The sequence below is a fragment of the Lissotriton helveticus genome, chromosome 9 (assembly GCF_964261635.1).
Source record: "Lissotriton helveticus chromosome 9, aLisHel1.1, whole genome shotgun sequence".
Taxonomy (NCBI): domain Eukaryota; kingdom Metazoa; phylum Chordata; class Amphibia; order Caudata; family Salamandridae; genus Lissotriton; species Lissotriton helveticus.
In genome coordinates this window covers 65,280,354-65,302,704 of record NC_136070.1, presented here as the reverse complement: position 1 = coordinate 65,302,704, position 22,351 = coordinate 65,280,354, and the positions used below count along the sequence as shown (strand labels likewise).

The following is a 22,351-nucleotide window of genomic DNA, read 5'->3' as shown; positions in this document are numbered from 1 at the left end:
AAATGTGAAGAATGTTAAAGTTCTGGGTGAGTCAATCGCACGTGTCCGAGCCCGTTGGGAGCTGCACTTCACAGGCGGAGTTTTCGGCTCCCGTCTGCAGCGTGGGGCAAAGATGCAGAAATATGGAAAACAAAACTGCAGCACGCCCGCTTGCCACACTAGCTCCCAGCGCCACCCAGAGGCGAAAAGGCATAATGGCAGGTAAGAAGGAAAATACATCACCACGCAAAGTACTGCAGAGGGATTCATTTCCAATGAAGCAGTACCAGGGTACCAGGAGAGGGCGGGGGCAAGGAGGACAAGCATAAGAAGAAGGGCAGAGGGGGGACAGAGGAGGAGCGCCTCCCCTTGCTAGCGACTCCCTGCACTTGTTCGACACAGAGACATCCGGTATCACTTTATAATTACTAGGCCTGGGAGGCGAATTCCGTTCCGCTCGCGGAATTTGGGTAATTTCGCGTCCCGCAGAGAACGCGAAATTCCCCAAAATTCTGTGTCCCGCGACTTTGCGACATTTTTTGCTTGTTCGCGTTCTCAAAATGCATGTTCGCGAGATATTTACCCCGAGCACGCACACAGCAATCGCGAACAGGAAAAAAGCATCGCGGGCAAGCAATTCCGCTTGTTCGCGGAGATCTTTTACCGTTTCAAGGAGATTTGCGTAACTCGATTACGCAAATTCCGCCCACGCCTAATAATTAGGTCAGTAGTGACCTATATTAAGAACATCTCAGTACCCTATGGGAGTCATATATATTATTTTCACTGCTGCAACACTCGTCTTGTACGGGACAATCAAATGGAATGAAAGTTTTTTTACTTCATTTTTTATTTATTTTCATTATCATCTTTGCGTCATCTTTATAAATAGCGTCATCTGTCTTTAAACCCGTAATTTTACCAATTACCCTTTTCATACCTCAGCTGTGTCCTCTAGATGCGATTTGTGTCAAGTGAACGACATCTACCTGTTTTAGTCAGCGCCAAATCATTTGCGCCGCTAAATTAAAAGGCTGTGCGTGATCTGGATTAAAGGAGAACAGTTAGTGGCCATTGGGGCACCGCACACTGCAAAATGAATTTCTCAAAGCATCAATACAGAAACAACAGTACTTACTCTATCGAATTTCGAAAGGTAAACGCCTGAGTCAGTCCACTGGGATTTAAACATTTGACGTAACATGCACATTAATCCACTGAGCAATTCAACTTGCTACATATATAAGCAGCTTGCCACTTCAATGTGCACAAATGGCATCCTTCCCACCAAATTAAGGGCATTATGAAAAATACATTTTACTAGTATCTGAATAACCTTTCTCCAAGGTGGCACACCTTATACAAAAACCAGACGAGATACCGACAGGAGACTTATCGGAGGAGAAAAGGCAGTATTTGTTCAATAAGAACATGAACCTTAGTGACACTTTCTTTCCACTCTCAAAAATCGTGTGCGGGCAAAAGCGCAGAAATTCTAAACATTTTGTACAAAGCGAGATACATCAGAGTATACTAGCGCAACAAACATTTCACAAACGCCAACTTGCTACCAAGGAGTTCCATACGCACAGCTCCGCAAGGACACAGCTCAGCGAATCCTGTGGCACAGCTCAGGTAACACCCCAGCTGCTCACCTGGAGGGCGTGTTGGAACACTGCTATAGGAGAAGAGTGACCGCTGCACCTCATGGGCTCAGCAGTAAGCTGTACCTCACGGGCACAGCAGTATGCTGCACCTCATGGGCACCAGCAGTACGCTGCACCTCACGGGCACAGCAGTATGCTGCACCTCACGGGCACAGCGGTACGCTGCACCTCACAGGCTCAGCAGTACTCTGCACCTCATGGACTCAGCAGTACGCTGCACCTCATGGGCTCAGCAGTACGCTGCACCTCACGGGCTCAGCAGTACGCTGCACCTCACGGGCTCAGCAGTACGCTGCACCTCACGGGCTCAGCAGTAAAATGTAAATGTAAATGTACAGGAATTTATATAGCGCAAATCACCGAGCGGTTTCTAAGCGCTTGCTTAGGGAACCCGTCCTGGTATTCCCCTGTGAGATAACCCCAGCAGGGTATCCGCAAGGTGAAAGCCAGGCATCCCGCCGCGAGGGGCCGTTGTGGAGATTAAGCAAGCTATTGCCCAGAGTCGCAGAGTGTGAACCCGTGAATCGAGTAGGCACAGGAGCGAGAATTGTCGAGTCCATGGACATTTTAGGACTCAAGACCCCGCCGAGCCGGGAATTGAACCCTGGTCCCGGGCTGACCTCTGCTTCCAGGTCTGCCTCCTCTAACCAGTGAGCCACACTTCTCCACCTCCAGGTGCAGCAGTACGCTGCACCTCACGGGCTCAGCAGTACGCTGCACCTCATGGGCTCAGCAGTACGCTGCACCTCATGGGCTCAGCAGTACGCTGCACCTCATGGGCTCAGCAGTACGCTGCACCTCATGGGCTCAGCAGTACGCTGCACCTCATGGGCTGAGCAGTACGCTGCACCTCATGGGCTCAGCAGTACGCTGCACCTCATGGGCTCAGCAGTACGTTGCACCTCACGGGCACAGCAGTACGTATTAACACTGAGCCGCCTGCTCACCAGGTGGGTTTATGGACAACCCAGAGAGCGTTCTCATGGGAGTGGACTTGTGGCTGATCTTCACGTGTTCAGTACCCAGCATAAACACAACGCCAGCTGCTCGCTTCTTGAGCTTGCGGATGTCCCATGGAACGCGGTCATGGAAGTAAACTGCTGGTTGAATACCATGGGCAAAGCACTACGCACAAAGAGCGCGCCAGCTGCTCACCTGATGGGTTTACGTACATCCCTTGGAACGCTCTCAAGGGGCAGACTGCTAGATGAGTCTCTTGGGCACAACTCTCTGCAAAACGACACCAAACACCATTGGCTGCTCACCTGTTGGGTTTGCGGATGTCCCACAGGCCCACGCCTTCTTTCGAGTTAGCGGTTGCCAACAGCCGGGGCTCCACAGGGTTGAACATCACGCTGTGAAAGGCCGAGGGGTAGTTTGCCAAACAGAAGGGATCTGGTGGAGACACAAATTAAATGGAACATGAGGCAACAGAGTATCAACCAATGACCCAAGAGCACGCCAACCAAACACACAAGTGACGTCCCAACAACACACCAACCAAACACACAACAATGTCCCAACAACATGCCAACCAAACACACTAGCCATGTCCCAACAACACGCCAACCAAACACACAAGCCATGTCCCAACAACCCGCCAACCAGACACACAAGCCATGTCCCAACTACAAACCACACACACAAGAGAATGGAAACTGTGCCAATTCACAACACTTCAGGACGAGATACAGTGAGAAAACAAATGCACCCAGATATAAACCCATAATCATTAAAGTATTACTGGTGAATGTACGGGTGAGGTCCTCCAACATGAACCTGGCCCAAGGACTAACAATGCACCACCCATGGAAGGAACTCCAGACTCCACCAAATAAAAAACCTTTACAACTCTTACAAGGAAGACAGTCTTGCGGGCCTTGAAATACCAGGTAGAAAAATGAAAAAAAAGAAATGCAAGTCAATCAATCAATCAATCAAAGCATTTATATAGCGCGCTACTCACCCGGAGGCTCTCAAGGCGCTTGGGGGAGGGGGGTCCGCTACTGCTCGAACAGCCAGGTCTTGAGCTGTTTCCTGAAGGCAAGGTGGTCCTGGGTCAGGCGGAGGTGGGTCGGGAGGGAGTTCCAAGTCTTGGCGGCTAGGTAGGAGAAGGACCTTCCTCCTGTGGTGGCTCTTCGGATCCGCGGGACGGCGGCGAGGGCGTGGCTGGTTGATCGAAGCTGGCATGTGGGAGCGTAGAAGTTGAGGCGGCTGTTGAGGTACGCTGGTCCTTGGTTGTGCAGGGCTTTGTGTGCGTGGGTGAGGAGACGGAAGGTGATTCTCTTGTTGACCGGGAGCCAGTGCAGATCTCTCAGGTGTTCGGTGATGTGGCTGCGACGGGGGATGTCCAGGATGAGTCGTGCTGAGGCGTTCTGGATCCGCTGGAGTCTCTTCTGGAGTTTGGTGGTGGTTCCGGCATAGAGGGAGTTGCCGTAGTCCAGTCGGCTGGTGACGAGGGCCTGGGTGACCGTCTTCCTGGTCTCGGTGGGGATCTACCGGAAGATCTTACGTAGCATGCGCAGGATGTTGAAGCACGATGAGGAGACGGCGTTGACTTGTCTGGTCATGGAGAGGGAGGAGTACAGGATGAAGCCCAGGTTGCGTGCGTGGTCTGTTGGTTTGGGTGCGCTGCCCAGGGCGGGGGGCCACCAGGAGTCGTCCCAGGCGGAGGGTGAGGATCCCAGGATGAGGACTTCCGTCTTGTCCGAGTTCAGTTTCAGGCGGCTGTTCATCGTCCACTTGGCTACTTCTGTCATCCCTTCGTGTAGGTCGGCTCTGGCGGTTGCGGGGTCGTTGGTGAGGGAGAGGATCAGCTGGGTGTCGTCGGCGTACGAGATGATGTTGAGGTTGTGTTGGCGTGCGATGGCCGTGAGGGGGCTCATGTAGACGTTGAAGAGGGTTGGGCTGAGCGAGGAGCCTTGAGGAACGCCGCAGATGACTTCGGTGGCTTCCGATCTGAACGGGGGAGGCGGACTCTCTGTGTCCTTCCTGCGAGGAACGAGATGATCCATTCCAGAGCCTTCTCTTGGATACCGATGTTGATGAGGCGCTGCACTAGGGTGCGGTGGCAGACAGTGTCGAAGGCCGCGGAGAGGTCCAGGAGAATGAGGGCCGCTGTTTCTCCGTTGTCGAGCAGGGCTCGGATGTCATCGGTGGCTGCGATCAGGGCGGTCTCGGTGCTGTGGTTGGCCCGGAAGCCAGACAGAGAGGTCGAGGGATCCATTCGTCTCGAGGAAGGCGGCCAGCTGCTTGTTGACGGTCTTTTCGATGACTTTTGCAGGAAACGGGAGCAACGAGATGGGGTGGTAGTTCTTGAGGTCGGTGGGGTCGGCTGATGGCTTCTTTAGTGGAACCTCCTTCTTGTCTCATATGGTACTGGAGGGGCAAACGAGTCCTGCGCCTGTTCCCAGGAAGGTCGAGCTGGGCACCCTGCAGGATATTCTTAATTATTCACATCTAAATAACCTGATGCTGGTTTTTAACGGAAGCTCAAACCAAACATTTTTTTTTAATACTGGAAGTGCTTCCTCCAGACAAAACTATAGAGGGTTCACTTGTGTTTTTCCACTCATGGTCACCTTTAAAAGAAAACACTACAGATTGGAATGACTATCATAAACTATAAAACACTGCTAATACTTCGGTTTCTCAAGTCCCAGAAATCACTATTAAAAATAAGATCAGAATGTCAGCTGCAAGTGTCAATCTTACTATAAAAATTGATTTTGACAACACTTTCAAAGAGAAAGCTTGGCTCTCGACGATGAGATGGCGAATGGTTTGATAACAGAACAGAGTTTATTTGAACAGTCTGGTTTTCAGATACTCTTTGGTGACGAAAGAATGTTTCTTCGTGAAAGAAAGGTAAAAGCTATTGTGGCATAAGGTTAACCCAAAAAAGTGGTTGATTTAACCCAAAAACTAGGAATCAAAAGAATGGCCACACTGTTTTTATGGGCCTGTTTGTTTGCAGCCTACATTAGTGTGTGCTGTCACCAGCGCAGGAACGCCTCCTTCTGGAGCAGGGCCTTACAACGTGACGCATCTCCCAGATGCGTCACGTTGTAAATACCCCGCTGTATGGCGCTGGTTTTGCGTCGCCGCTGCGTCACAAAAGTGACGCAACGGCAGCGTAAAAGAGGCGCAAGGGGCTTGTAAATCTGCCCCACAATTTCCTTAACAAGAGCTCTGGCAGCAAGAAGGACGTATTTACAGGCCAACTGGACCTGGACTTCTCTCCCCGGAGTGTGGAATGCTCCTCTGGGGTCTTCAGTGCACCAGCGAACCGGAGATTTGAAACTTTACAGTGAGATCGGGTGAATGGATCCATTAGGGTTTCAAAAATAAAGCTAGCATCTTGTAGGAAAGTAAATTACTCAGGTCTTGGTATTTCTCCCGTTGGTAGTTGGCGCCACCATGTGGATGGACAGGAAAATGTGTCTCAGTCGACCCAAACGGCAACACTACTTGCAGTCTGTAATGCCCTCTTCGGTCTATGTGCAGACCCTGGCCGCCAAATCATGACGCGGGTCATCACAGCACATGATGTCACGACGTGAGACATGGCACGTGCCATCACTGGAAATAACATCACAAGAAGTGACATCAGATATTAAGACCTCACACATATGCATATCAGGTATATAATGAGTACATTCAAACGCATTATGAGAATCAACAAATGAGATTTGGCATCGGGGTTGTGCCAAAAAAGTGCCACAACGAAATTGCCAACAAGTAGAAGCTGGGCAGTAGATCGGTTATGCTTAATTGGCAGCAAAGTCTGCATCTTAAAATATGTTATGGAGTTAAAACACCTGCTGCAGAGGTGCCCAGTAAATCTCAAAGAATAATAATGGTGAGATAACTCTGAAGGTTCACACATTTGTTGGAGATTACCATTTTGTTTTTAACCCTGCCACAACATTTGTTGGAGAGATCTGTGTTTAGTGTAGCCCCAGATTTGAATCAAACTAGTATAGAAGGCTGATGTGTCTCCTGCAAACCACTTCATGTAACATGCAGATGACAGATTCTTATTTTACCTAGACAGGTAAGTGGGTTACTGCTTTGAACACAGAGATACATTGTTACCTGCAGTCCATACCTTTGAATCTTTGTAATACAGCATAGTGAGTTATGAAGGACATGTAATTTCTACACCTGGTAAGCCTGTATCATGTAACTCATCTTGAACATTAATTCACACATGTACATGATTTATGGTCAATGTAAATGTGTATGTTACGTAAAGAGCTTGGACGCCCTGCTTTGGGTTGCATAGCGCTATAAAAGAAATAAAATAGTGCTATTGAAATTGTTATTTGTGTAAATACTGGGGTGATCAACAGACATTCTTACAGTGCATGCACTTATATACAGGGATTCAACTAAGTCAAAAGTATGCCTCTCTTAAGGAAGCTTGGAAGTTGTGTGCCTTTGCTTCCCCTCCATTGCATTTTCATTTAAGTGTGAGGTTCCAGGCCGCCCCCAGTCAGTATATTCAAACAAAAGGAGGCCTGATGCACCTCCACTTCCAGATCCAGCCCAGCCCCAGAGCCACGCTGTGTGGAACCCTTGTCTACAGGACCCCCGGGCCTCGCACCTCTTCCGTCACAACCATTGCTGACCTCGTCGCACCCCACACCATCGCCTCCACGGACTACATTCTCACCGGAGAACTGAACATCCACCTCGACAACAGCAGCGACCCCCACTCCACCACCCTCCTTGACAACCTCTGACTGAAGCAGCTCGTCACCACCCCCACCCACAGAGCCGGACACACCCTCGACCCCATCTTCGCAGGATGGACAAACATCCACTTCTGCCACAACACGCAGCCCCTTTGGACAGACCACCACTACATACACTTCACCTTTAACAGTACCACCGCACCCAAACCCTCCCCGCGCCCGCTATGAAGAGACTGGAGTAAGATCACAGAGGAGCAACTCAACACCACCCTCCTCCACGACCCCCGCCCCCTTTGCCACGACCAACACCTACTCCACATCCAAAGAACTACACCTCTGGATCTCCAGCTGCACAGACAAGCTTGCACCCTTCCACAACCCTGTCAAACAACCGCCCTGAAGGCCGCCTGGTTCACCACAGACATCCAAGAAGCCAGGGTCTCCTGCAGACGCTTCGAGAAACTCTGGAATACAGGAAGGCCATGACTGAATACCACCTGCGCATTAGAGCCACCAAGTGGACCTTTATCAAGAACAAAATTCACACCAATGCCAGTAACGCAAAATAACTCTTCAACGTCATACAGCAGTTCACCAAACCCCCCAGTGAAGCCACGGACATCACACCATCCCAGGACCGCTGCAACAAGCTCAGTTCCTACTTCCACCTGAAAATCAAGGCCCTCTGCGACAACTTCAGCGAACAGACTCCATAAACCACCCCCCTCTACACCACCAACAACCAGCCCACTATCACCACCTGAAAACCTGCTACCACCGAAGACACCGCCACGACCATGAAGAACACCCACTCAGGAGCCCCCACGGAACCCTGCCGGCCGCACATCTACCACAGAGCCGCCGCCGCTGCCATAGCACCCGAACTAGGCCGGACCATTAACGCCTCCCTCGAATCTGGCATCTTCCCCGATTACTGGAAGCGGGCAGAGGTCAGGCCTCTCCTCAAGAAACCCTCGGCCGACCTGACCGACCTGAAAAACTACCGGCCCAGCTCTCTCCTTCCCTTCGCAGTCAAAGTCACATAGAGATTCGTCAACGCCCCCCTGACCACCTTCATCTAAGAGAACACCATCCTCGACTCCTCCCAGTCTGGATTCCGCAGCAACCACAGCACTGAGACCGCCCTCCTCGCCGCCAGCGATGACATCCGCATGCTACTCGACCAGGGCCACACTGCAGCCCTCATCCTACTACAGCCCTCATCCTACTACACCTCTCCGCAGCCTTCGACACCGTCTCACTCAGCACTCTCGCAGCCAGACTCCACGACGCTGGTATACAAGGAACCGCCCTCGACTGGATCCGCTCCTTTCTCTCCGGCAGAACCCAAAGGATCAGACTCCCACCCTTCCTCTCCGAACCCACAGAGATGAACTGTGGAGTACCACAAGGATCCTCGCACAGCCCCATGCTCTTCAACATCTACATGGCCCCCCTCGCTGCCATCATCAGACAGCATGGGCTCAGCATAGTATCCTACGCTGACGACACCCAGCTCATCTTCTCCCTCACAAAGAATCCCGAAGACACCAGACTCTGCTTCCAGGAAGGAATGAAGGAAGACGCAGCCTGGATGAACAACAGCTGCCTGAAGCTCAACTCGGAGAAGACAAGAGGTACTCGTCCTCAGACCCTCCTCCACCGCTTGGGACAACACCTAGTGGCCTTCCGCCCTCGGAAACCCACCCACTCCATCAGACCATGCCCGAAACCTCAGCATCATCCTAGACTCCTCCCTCACCATGACCTGCCAGATCAACGTTGTCATCTCCACCTGCTTCAACTCCCTCCGCATCCTCAGCAAGACCTTCAAGTGGATCCCCCCCAAATGCAGAAAGACCGTCACTCATGCACTCATAACCAGCAGACTAGACTACGGCGACGCCCTCTACGCCGAAATCAACAGAACCCTGCTACACAAGCTCCAAACCATTCAGAACACCGCAGCCAGACTCGTCCTCGGAACCCCCACGCCTACAAATCGTTCCACAACATCGGACCCAAATACTGCAACGAGAGAGTCTCCTTCCACGTACCCAAAATGAACACCCGCTACGCCGCCATCGCCCTGGCAGAGACCCCACACATCAGCAGAACCAGAGCAGGCGGAAGAGCCTACTCCTATGTCGCAGCAAAGACCTGGAACGAGCTCCCAGTCAACATCAGACGCTGCCCTACTCTGCACACCTTCAGGAAGAGTCTAAAGACCTGGCTCTTTAACGGATCCGGAGCGGCGCCCCCCCACCTCCTCCAATCGCCTTGAGACCCTCACAGGTGAGTAGCGCGCTATATAAAACCCTGATTGATTAATGGCTCCATAACTTCGGCCCAGCTGGAGGTGAAAAGAAACAAAAAGATCCCTGGCTGCCTGCACGCTACTGCTGGAAATGGAAAGCAGACAATGTGCAGGCGCTGCTGAATGTGTCCCCGTGTCTCAAAATTACACTGGGACAAGTTTGGCATATTTCTGTGGGGCCCAACTTCTTGGTGGGGGGACGGCGTCCATACTGTGAAAAGAGAGGGTGGACGGCGTGTACCCCGACATGGGCACTGGGCAAGTGGGGTCATTTAAAGAGCCTGAATTAATGAAGTGTTGGGCTTCGCCGGAGGTAAAGGGGGAGCTCATTCCAGGTCTTGGCTGCAAGGTAGGATAGAGACCTTCCACCCGCTCTGTTCCTGTAGAAGCATGGGACGGTGGCTAGGGAGAAGTCGGCTGAGCAGAGGTTTCTCTTGGGGACATGGTAGGTGAAGCGGTTTTTGAGGTATTGAGGTCCGATGTTGTATAGGGCCTTGTAGGCGTGCATGAGTAGCTTGAAAGTTATTCCTCTTTCGACGGGGAGCCAGTGGAGGTTGCGGAGGTGTTGGGTGTTGTGGTTGAGCCTGGGGATATTGAGGATTAGTATGGCTGCGGCGTTCTGGACAGCATGGAGTTTGCACAGGAGTTTTTTGTTGATTCCGGCATAGAGGGCGTTGCCGTAGTCCAGTCTGTTGGTGATGAGGGCATGTGTGACCGCTTTCCTGGAGTCGGAGGGTATCCATTTAAATGTTTTACATAGTATGCGGAGGGTGTTGAAGCATGCAGAGGAGACGGCGTTAACCTGGCGATTTATAGAGAGCGATGAGTCCAGTATGATGACGAGTTTAAATGCATGGTCTTTCAGGGTGGGTGGGTTTCCGAGGGCAGGAGGCCACCAGGTGTCGTCCCATGCAGAGTGGGTGGAGCAGAGGATGAGGACTTTTATTTTTTCAGTGTTAAGTTTTAGACAGCTGTTCTTCATCCAGGTTGCGATGGCTCTAAATCCTTGGAAATTGTGCCTGGTGATGTCTGGTTCCTTGGTGAGGGAGAGGACGACTTGGGTATCATCGGCGTAGGAGAAGCTGTTGAGCCCATGGTTTTTGACGATGGTTGCCAGGGAGGCCATATAGACGTTGAAGAGTGTGGCTGAGGGAGGATCCCTGGGCTACCCCGCATCTGGTCTCTGTAAGTTCTGAGAGGAAGGGCGGGACTCTTATTCCCTGTATCCTGCCAGTGAGGAATGAGTGTATCCAGTCAAGGGCCTTTCCTTGGATGCCGGTGTCGCCGAGACCGGTGGCTAGTGTGCAGTGGGATTATTATGTGTGAATAAACATTTAGGAAAGTAGTAAAAAAGTGGACCTATGCTAAACAGAAACAATCTGTGACCAGAAAGGAATATATATCAAATATGTAATATTTTACTTATTTTTTATGCAAAAGGTATTTAAATATTTTCTCTTTTCAATTAATGGAAAAGGAGATAATTAGACCGAGCATCAATAACAAATTTGGTAGATGTACTTCTCTTTGCCTATGTATGTAGTACAGATTAAGCATAAGGATGTTGTTCACATTATTTACATGTTAGTCTATTCATACATAGCCTAATGATGCATCATATTTTAGTAAAATGTATAAAACATGATGCACTATTTAGACATAAATTAATACAAGCAATTAAATTTAAAGCAAAAAAACTCAATACATATATAGACAATATGGTTATGACTAACGTAATTCGTTGCTGAGAGGAAGGGTAGGAGTCTTATTCTCTGTGTTCTGCAAGTGATAAATGAGCGTATCCAGTCTAGGGCCTATCCTTGGATGCTGGCGTCGCGGAGTACGGTGGCTAGTGTGTGGTGGCTGCTGATAGGTCATGGGGAATAAGTGGTGCCGTTTGGCCTTGGTCGAGGAGGGCGCGGATGTAGTCTGTGGCGGCGAGGAGGGCAGTCTCGGTGCTGTGGGTGCTGCTGAATCCGGATTGGGAGGTGTCTAGGATGTTGTTGGCTTCAATGAAGTTTGCTAGCTGGGTGTTGATGATCTTTTCGATGACCTTGGTTGTGAAAGGAAGTAGCGATATGGGCCTGAAGTGCTTGAGGTCTGACGGGTCAACAGAGGGTTTCTTTAGGAGGGTGTTGACTTTAGTGCGCTTCCAGGTGTCGGGGAATGTGGCGGTCTCGAAGGAAATGTTGATGGTTCGACGTAGCTCGTGTGCAATGGCTGTGGCGGCCCTGTGGAAGATGTGTGGCAGAGAGTGGTCTGAAGGTGCTCTGGAGTGGATGCTCTTCATGGTCTTTAAGGTGTCTTCTGTCATGAGTGGGGTCCAAGTAAGTAGGGTCCGTTGGGTGGTGTCACTTGCGGCGGGGTTTGGGGCGGTGCAGAAGTCTTGGTCGTCGAATGTGTTGTAGAGCATCTTGACCTTGAGGTGAAAGAAGGAGCAGAGTCTGTTGCAGACGTCTTTGGAGGCAGGGACATTTGTTGTCTCGTTGTTGGGCTTGGCAAACTTCTGTATGATGGAGAAAAGTTCCTTGGAGTTGTGGGCGTTGGAGAGGATACTGTCTTGGAGGAAATTCTTCTTTGTGGATTTGATGAGTTGGTGGTGTGCAGTGGTGGCTATTTTGTAGACAGTGCTGTTTTCCAGAGTTTTGCGGTTTCTCCACATCTTTTCCAGTCGTCGACAGCAGCGCTTGGGTTCTTGGAGTGCCGTGGTGAACCAGTTTGCTTTCTTGTTGCGTCGTCTTGTAGTGTTCTAGAGGGGGGCGAGTGTGTTAGCGCAGTTGACGATCCATTGGTGGAGGTTGCTTGCAGCGGTGTTGGCGTCTGTCGTACTTGGGAGTGGAGTGCAGGTAAGGGCAGAGGTGAGGTGTTCTTCGGAGACTTTGTTCCAGATTCTGTGTGGGGGGCAGCGCGCGTGCTTGTGAGCAGTGGGTTTTCTGAAAGAGAAGTGGATGCAGTGGTGGTCAGTCCAGAGCATTTCGTGGTCTGGCTGAAAGAGGTGCTGTTTCCTCCTGTGAAGACAGGATCGAGTGGGTGTCCTGCTTTGTGAGTGGAGGCGGGGACAAGTTGCTTCCTATGTTGGTGAGGTTCTCAAGGAGGGTGATGGGGTTTGGGTCATCATGGTTGTCCAGGTGGAAGTTTAGGTCTCCGAGTAGTATGTAGTCTATGGAGGCGAGGGTCGATGAGGTCGGAGATGATGTTGGTGAACCGGGTGCGGGGGTAGTTGGTCTGTAGAAGAGGGTTCAGCGGAGCGTCGCTCTGGGGTTGGTCTGGATCTGGATGTAGATGTGTTCCATGGGGGGCATGGCATCGTCCGAGTCAGTGGTTGTCGTGTGAAGGGAGCTTTTGTGGATGATGGCGAGACCTCCTCCGGGGCAGGTGGGGCAGTCTTTCCTCAGGATCTTGTATCCATCAGGAAAGGTGGTTGCGATGTCGGGTCTTGAGCTGGCGTTGGTCCAGGTCTCTGTGAGGAAGTTGACGTCGGACGTGTGAGTGTTGAGGAGGTCCCAGATTTCTACGGCGTGTCAGGGCAGGGAGCGCACGTTGAGGAAGATGCAGTTCAGTAGTTTGTGTGCACTGGTATCCTGTGTGCTGGGGGCTGCTGCTGGGGTCCGGAGGTGAGTGAAGGTGCGGCGGCCGTGTCGGCAGGAGATCTCGGGCCTTGGATGTTGATCGGCGTCGAGAGCTGGCACCTGTTGTTGCGTCTGGGGTTGAGAGCGCGGAGGGTGCTGAGGTCGTAACGGCAGGGGGGTCAGGGGACCAAGGTCCCTGGCACTGGTCGCAGTTGGGTCAAAGACGGGTACAGACGAGCTTGCCTTCAGTGAGCCTGCCATGCAGTGGCCACCATTAAGTAGGGGTTGGTGAGGGTGAACAGCTGGGAGGCAGGCGCGATACACTGCAGGGGAGGGGTAGTTGTGGATTGAGCCTCTCTGTCTCCTAGGAGATTCTGAACAGGAGCAAGCAGCTGCCCAGACCCCACCCCCAGGCCAGCAGACCATTGGCTATTCAGCTACCAGGCAAGTCTGAGCCCTCCTCTCACACCTGCCCAGGCCCCTTAAGGCCTTGCTGGGTGCACCCCAAATCATTCTCCTCTATATTGTGAGTTGCAGCCCACATGTGCGCCAGATTGCAGTGAGCAGAGTCCAGGAAGTGGTAAGGAGACAGACTAGTTCTGTCTCTTCCCAAGACAAAAAGTTGTTTAAAAAACGATTTTCACTTTCTGTGTTTACTGTCTATGCCTGTGGTTGTTACAGTTAAAAATTGTAGTTTTAGGCTTCCTGTAATTGCATATTTTATCACCTGTGTTGTGTTTTAAATTTGCGGTTTTCCCTGCCCATGATTGCCTTCATTTAGTGTGTTGAATTGTGGGATTTGCAGTAGTTTGTCCCTCTCATTCCTTGGTGACAAGTCTTTTTTCCCTCCAAATGTCTCCTTTGCCCTGTGCTTAGGCCTGTGTGCTCAAACAGTGCACCCCCAGCCACCATTTTGTGTTCACAAGCCAGTGAGGCCAGCCCCCCTGCCTCACCCCCCAGCAACAGGGATTTTCTACATCTGAGGGTGCTTCTGTGAGCTGTTTAAACTGTATTTACTGTGGCCTGTGCACTTCTTTTTTTGGCCAGCAGGGGGAGTAAAGCTTTATTCAAACAGTATTGTTAGATTTCGAGTTAGTGAAGCCTTTACCTGCAGAAGTCCAAAGTTGTGGATTGAGCCTGTCTGACTCCTAGGAGATTCTGAACAGGAGCAAGTAGCTTCCAACTCCCTGGCCAGCAAACCTTGCCTGAGGTTGCTGGGCCCTTATATGGTGTGCAAGTGGTTGGCACATGCGTACACTGATTGGTGGTTGTATCTGGTGTTTCTATTGGGTTAGGGTTAATGTCCTCATTGGTTGGGTATTTGAGGGTTCTGATTGGTTTCTCGGTCTGTGATTCAATCATTACAGGGTTGGGGCTAGGGTTAGGATTTCTATTGGAAGTAGTGACTAGGGCTTCCTATGTTATTGGTTGTTGGGAGTAGGGTGGGACTAGGGCTAGGGTTAGACCTTTAATTGGAAGTAGCTATTTAGGGCTTCTGGTGTGATTGGTTGTTGGACCAGTTGTGGGACTAAGAGTAGGGTTAGGCTTTCTATTGGAAGTAGGGACTAGGGCTACCTGTACCATTGGCTGCTTGGACTTTGGTTGGGACTAGTGGTAGGGCTAAGGCCTTTATTGGACGTAAAGATCAGGGTTTTTGAACTGATTGGGTGCTTGGACTAGGGTTAAGATTGGCTGCAAGGTCCTGGTCTTCTATTGGTTCTAGATGTTAGGGCTAATGTTGTGATTGGATAGTGTTAGGGCTAGGGTTCCCATTGGCTGAAGGGGTCATCTGATTACTAGGGCTACAGAAAAGGCCAGGCTTAGGGCGTCTCAGCCCGGGCGTCGAGGCGAAGGGCGGAGAGGACAAGGGTAGTTGTCTGTTTGAGCCTGGTCGGTTCTAGGGTCAGAAATGGTGCCCTTTTTCTCATTTAACAATACCCAGCCCACACCATCCACAACCACAAACAGAGCAACACACTCACACCAAATAAACACCAAGCACAACACTATGCACAGATTAATGTGCCAGCATGCACCACCAACCCAACCAAACCACATCTACACACCCTACTATCCCAACTACCACACATATCCACCATCACCCACAAACAGTACACAACTCTATTCTATACCACTAACCAATACACTCATTAGTAACACAACGCCAATCAACACCATAAATAGCTACATCCCACTCAGACACACTCTCCCTGTTGTAATTACACCTAACAGTCCACCTTTTATCACTAACAAATATATAATGATCCTTCCATCAGTTGTCCAACAAACACCCTCCTCTCCCTTCTACCATAATAACACTAACACACAACACACACACTGCACACCTCCACACTTGGTAACTCTTGAAACAAACCAGTCTAAGATAAATACTCTCACCGCTACTTCATTCCCTCCTACACACAACATACACTTTACACAAACACATCACCACCCCCTCTACGTCACAATACATATACTACTACTATGATCGCCAAAATAACCTTTTCTAGACTCTCTCCTGCTCTACCCCTCCTTGCATCATCTGACACCTCTTTTTACTACACCGATCTCCTAAAGAAAACATTTCTAAACTCTCCCCTCTGACTCCTTCCCTCCAAAACTTATTTTTTTCTCATCCAAAAGCCTCTTCCTACTGCTAAGACTTAAAAAAAAAAGAAAAAATCCTTCACTCTTTTATCCCTCCACTATCCTTTTTCAATCAAAATTAACAGACTAACATGTTCACTTCTCAAATTCCATATTCCATATTCAACTATACTAATATACTGCCTAAATAACTGAATAACATATCTACTACTCCAATTAGTTCATATTTATACTATACTAATTTTCAACACTAATCCTTTATGGGTTCCGGAGAGGCGTGCTACTCGCCAGAAAAGCGCTTCAACACCCATCAGGGGTAACAAGTGCTATATGAATGCAAATCTTTCTTCCCCTTTTATCCGTCTGCTATCCTTCTCACTCCAAGTAACAGACTAATATCCACCACTGAAATTGCCTCATATTTCACCATATTAATTCACCACTAATCCTTTATAGGCTCCCTGAATAGCATGCGTCAACAAGCGAGCGATAAATAAATACAAACCTTTGTCCTACTCTATCCTTCTGCTATCATTCCAAATCCAAATAACTGACTAACCTATCCACCACTTAAAATGTACTTGCATGTTTCACTATAATAATTCAACACTAATCCTCTATGGGTCCCGGAGTAGCGTGCTACCCGCCGAAAAAGCGCCTTGACGCCTCGTCAGGGGTAGTAAGCGCTATATAAATGCAATTACAATACAATACAAAAAAAAGAGAACATAGGACACAGAACAGAGCGTAATAGCAGAAGAGCAGGGTGCTCTTCCACTAGACCACCTACTGTGAAGTGAGAAATGGGAGAGGCTGCTGAAAAATAAACAAGCCATCACTTCAGGATGCCTGCTCCATGAAAGAAATGTAAAAAGGTGCAACTGATTAATCAGCAAATCTAAAGGCTGCCTAGGCAATAAATCTGGAATTTGTCCTTTTAATGGTAATCTATAAAAAAAGGCTTACACTAGGTACCGTTAGCACCTTACTAAAACATAACTTTTGAAAGCATAGTATATATTTAAACCATATTTTTGCACGCTTTGGAACCACCTATTTATACTGTGTGCAACGTTATACTGTAATATATTTATTAAACTAATGACACGTATTCACAGAGTTTTCTGTCACAAGATTAAACCTCTTAGCACTGTAAATACACCGCAGTATTTCTCCAACAGACCGGATTCAAATCAGTGACCATCCGGTTACATTCACAGGCCAAACCTGTTTTTCTACCCAAAAAATGCATTTCCCCACAGAAAAATTGAAGTTGCATTTACTTTTCATTTGAGATGTGTGCATCATATCTGATCAGCAGTTACAAGTAGGTCAACAAAATAGTTAATATTTTGTTCTTTTTAGCAATATATGTGACTCTCCCACTCACTGCCCACCTCCCCAATGTACTCAGGATCACAGTTCCCATAGGTTTCCTTATGCACTTTGGCCTATGGTTTTGAGTCCTGAAGTCATCCCCCATCACCACGCCCCTATTGACTTTTGTTTAGGGAACAGGTAAACTCAGGACTTTAAGTGGGTTAAATAAGTGGCCTATGTAATTGAAGGTGTGGGTTAAACATGTAAACTAAACTTCTAAAGTGTGCCAACCCGACCGGTATTTTGGTGCCTCTCTGAGCTTTCTATTATTGCATCTGCAAATAACACAACAACTGCCGTAAACCTTTCACATCAATATATAACCTGCTACCAGAATATTGTTAATGTCGAAATGATGGGAGAGGTCTGTCCATCCACCTCATGAACATTTTGATAACTGTATTCTTAACAATTTGTGGAGACTCTTACTTAAATGCCAATAAAGAAACCTGAGGGGGAAAAAATGGTTGAATACATGAAAAGGTGTCAGCAAGAAGCCACTCTGGTCTGCAACACCAGTTTGTTTGAGAAAAAAGTTATCATGGCAGATAAATGAAAATAGCCTGTGGCTCACTCATGCAACCGGAGGTTAACACTCTGAGGAAGACTGTCATGCAACCGGAGGTTAACACTCTGAGGAAGACTGTTTGTTTAAGTGTAAGTAGACACAAAGGACAGCTGTGCATGGCTCAAACTGAGTACACATAAGGAAGGTGAAGTCCAAATTAAGGCCCTATTGTGGCATTAAAAAAAGCTTGTGTGGACCAGACCTTTACGAAATCTTATCACACCATGTGATTTGAATAAGGATGGCTGATCCGGTAAACACAAAAAAAGCAGAAAGGGCTGACAAATAACCATTTATTAGTGCCCACTGCAAGGCCTTGCTGGGTCATAGATAAAACAAAAAGTAACACATCCAACAACTTTGCCTACTGGTGCGACTGAAGATCCTGCCAAAGCAGCAGCCCGAGTGGAGAACAGATGCTCAAGCCAAGAAGTACCACTCTCTCCTGAGCCCAATCTGGAGCCACTAGGATGACTTGGGCCAGGTCATTCTTGACCTTCAGAACTCAGAGCAGGAGAGACAGGAAAGGATACAGAGGTTCCAAGCTCCACTCTAGACAAAATGTGCATCAAGGCAAGGCTTTTTGAGAACTCAAGCATGCATAAGTGTTGACATTACATTTTCTCGGTGGTGGTGAATAGGTTAAGCACGGGTTCTCACCACTGGTGAAAGACACCATACACCACCTCAAGGTGTACTGCCATTATTGATCCACTAGGTGTTGTTGGCGGAGTTTGTCCACCCTGGTTTTCGAAGATGCTGCCAGGTGGTTCACAACCCGGCAGATGACCTACTGACTCAGCCAGTTCCAGAGCTACAAGGCCCCCTGCCATGGAACCAGGACCCATTCTTCTCTGTTTGTTGCCGTACCACATGGCAGTGGTGTGGACTGTGAAGACCTGGACGCCTCCCTTTTCTTAGATGGATGGTAGGAAGGTCTTTACACCAAGTGAATGGCCTACAATTCCAACAGACTGATATAGAGTCAGGTCCCCACTGGAGAACAGAGTCCACTGACCTCTCCTAGATGGCCTCAAAAGCGACACCACCATCAGTTCTAGGTGAGGTGCTGGGATGAGTGTGGTGCTGGTCCAATTGCAGGTGAGCAACTGCCACGCAATTCTTTTGCAGTCTTCTACGAAACCTGGATGGAATCTAACCGCTTCCCTTTGTGATGAGCCCATAGGCACTTCAGATCCCACTGCAGAGCCAGAATGTGTCATCTGGCGTAAATGACAAGCAGGATGTCACAAAGTCTCGGAGCCCCAAGACCCTGGACTGAAGCAGAAATATCAGGATCATAGTCCAAATGTCCTGGAATTATTAAACCGGATGGAAGGCTCAAAACTACACCGCATCCAGTATGGCACTTATGAACGGGTAGATTTTGCGAAGGAGTCAGGTGTGACTTCAGCACGTTGATCTAGAACCCCAAATATGTTAGGAGGTTCGCCATAGTCTGGAGGTGGTCTATTGCGGACTGTGGTGAACACCTTGAATAGCCACTCGTCGAGGAAGGGGCAAGACTTGTATCCAACCTCCCAAGGTGTGCTGTAACTGTCACTTCCATGAACATCCAAGAGGCACTGGTAAAGCCGACGGGGAGCATGGAAAACTGAAAATGCTCCTGGTCCACCTTGAACCATAGGTAAAGCCTGCAGGACTGCAGGACAAGAACGGGAAATTAGGCATCCTGGAGGAACAGCGCTACCATCCAGTCTTGTGGGTCCAGGGCAGATAGAAGTTGGGCCAATGTCAGCATCCTGAATTGGTCCTTTTTCAAGAAGAAAGGAGAGAGCAAATATCTAAAATAGCATAAAGGCCTCCATTCTTAGTTGGCACCAGGAAATAACAACCCCATTTCCGATGCTGGAACCCTCTTGATGGCAGACCACTGCAATGCATACCATGAACATCTGTACCTTCATTTCCTGGCTCCGCTTGTCGAGTCACTCTTGCTTACAAACCTCCTCACTCACTGAATAGATCTCCATCTTCGTTTTGACCGCAGCAGATGCCACAGACCATCATTATCTGGATTCTCTCCCTTGTTGCCAAAAGCCTATCCCTCGACCTGGCACTTCATCACGGGAGGCTGAAGAAACCATCCAATTCTGGGGAACCAAGACTCAGCCAGTGTAGTAAACAAGTATTTGCAATGCAATAGATCTCACATTTGCAAGAGTTTAAGAGCTATTGGCATTGTAAATGACAATGCCTTTTATTTATCGGTTTTGATAATTAACATAAATAAAAGGCATTGTCATTTACAAAGTCAATAACTTAAATTCCTGTAAATGCAAGACCTATTTCACTTCATAGAAGCAGCCGCCATTGTCCCAGGCTTCTTGGAAAGTTTAAGCGTGCATGGCGTGCTGAATGTTGCAGGAAAGCATGTCGTAGCTGCAGTAGGAGAAACTCATTAAAGGAAATAGTGCTTACAGACTAAATAAGACTTCCTGTGTAACAACAGAAGTAAAAGGGCCAGTCTCATGGGAGGTTACAAATGAAGACAAGGCGGTACTAAGGAGGCACTAACAATCCTACTAACGAATCAGAAGCCAGCATTTACGAAGGCCAATGACACAAGTAAATGACAAAAATGGGCAGAATGGGGGTGGGGCTTCAAGTCTATACTCGAATACAGCATGCCTTGCAGAGCAGCACTTGAGCTACCCAGGCTTGACCTAAAAATAATGCAAGGGCGTCCCCCAATTTCAGGAATGTGCTTCCTGCTGCCAAAGCAGGGCCAGCAGAGGAGCAACACAACTTGCATAACTTACAACAGAAGGAGAAGGAAGAGGACATCCAGGTACAAAGGAGATTAAAAATATCACTACTCCGGGAAAAGCGCTCATAGATCACAGTCTTCGCGTGCCATTTGTGTGGACCAGGCCACATTTATGCATGAAGATAAGAGATGTTCATCAAATGAAATGATGGGATGAGAACCTAAAAACTTCAATGACAGACCAGTCAACAAGTGAATGAGTAGGCAGGGCTGTCGCAACAGATCAGTCTCTGGAGGTTCATCAACAATTCTAGACCGGAAGGGAAGCCACGGAACATTGTTCCTGGAGAAACACCACATATATCTGGGGGAGGGGTGTACGGGGGAGAGTCTGCTGAGAAGTGGGGCAGCATGGTGTGGAAGAGAACATCTCAGGCATGTTCACTGACATACTGAGGGACACAATTTCATTCCAAAATATCAGATTGGCAACGGAGATGCGATATTGGACGAAAACAGGTATGGCCAGTAAGGCAGGGCTGCTGCTTAAGAATAGGTGAGACCGTGCCTCTATTTAAGAGGAAGGGACACGAGGGACCCTGCCTCTAATTAAGAGGACACGAGCCTTGGCCAAGGAAAAGTGTGCATAAAAAGTCCACTTAAACCCTTAACCAATGACTTCAGGGCTTGGTCAAGGTTGAGGGTAGCTAGCAAACATAAATACAAAAAGTTATTTAGCACATCTCTGATATTCTTGATACCGGAAACTTAACCTCCTTCAGATGTTTACCAGGAACCTTTGGCCTATGTCCCTCTGTGATACGGGACTATCTCCGGATTAGGAAGTGAGCTGAAATCTAGTAAGGAACCAATAAAATGGAACAATGGACTAGAAGAAAATAAACAATGTGACAAGCTTCTTCACACGGACTAAAGCATTCTATTTGAAAAGTAGTTTGCAAACTACAACATTGAAATATCAAACAGCCTTGGGGTGCTTAGATATTCTCAAATGCAACAGAGACAGGTAAAAAAGAAAATCAACATTGACCCGCACCATATCCGGGTAAGAGAACTCAATCATGGCATCTACTGAAGTGCCTAACACAGAACAGCTCTTACACTGTGCATTGTATCCTTACATAGACACAGTGCGTAACCACCCATCATACCCTCCCAAAGTAGCCATTGTTTGGGTGTCACCATATAAATGACTGATGGTGTTATTTGAAGTTTGGCACATGCCCTGTCCACCGAACTCCCATCTCGTGCGCTGTATTTAGAGGAGAGCGTTGCACCAGGTTTCTGGCACTAGATCCAACATGACTCTCTGGCCAGAAAACTTTGATAAACAGGCTGATTGCCACAGGGCGACAGATCAGGTTTTCAGAAGGTCCACTCTCTGCAAAGTTCTGATTTGGATGCAATGCTTCACTAGCGGCTCCACTAGTGGCTCCACTAGCGGCTACACTAAAGGCTACACTAAAGGCTCCACAGAGCCCCACAAGGAAGGCGGGGATCTTTAATAGGCCATTGCCTTTGAGGATCTGGCAGGCCTAATGGCTATAGCCTAAATGACCCTCTGGAAGTCATCAGCGTCAGAAAAAACAAGCATTGGCATAGCCAATAGTTCTCGTCTTTGGGACCTTATAAGTGTTTAGTTATCCAGCACAATATCCTTGGTGCAACAACATCAACGGTTGCATGGCTAAACACTTATAAGGTCCCAAAGGCGAGAACTATTGGCTATGCCAATGCTTGTTATTCGTGTGTGTGTGAGTGTTGTAATTGGTTTAGTGCGCCCTGGTAAATATGAAATGGTTATTTTTTAGGT

At 48.6% G+C, this 22,351-nt stretch overlaps 1 protein-coding gene across 1 annotated transcript in view; it reads right to left on the bottom strand.

Annotated features, from left to right (window-relative positions):
• The window catches only part of DCAF5 (DDB1 and CUL4 associated factor 5), a 363,408-nt gene that overhangs the window by 206,848 nt on the left and 134,209 nt on the right, over positions 1–22,351 (bottom strand). Inside the window, exon 5 of the mRNA XM_078659462.1 lies at positions 2,912–3,041. Coding sequence (XP_078515588.1) covers positions 2,912–3,041 — 130 coding nt within the window. The remainder of the gene's footprint in view (positions 1–2,911; positions 3,042–22,351) is intronic.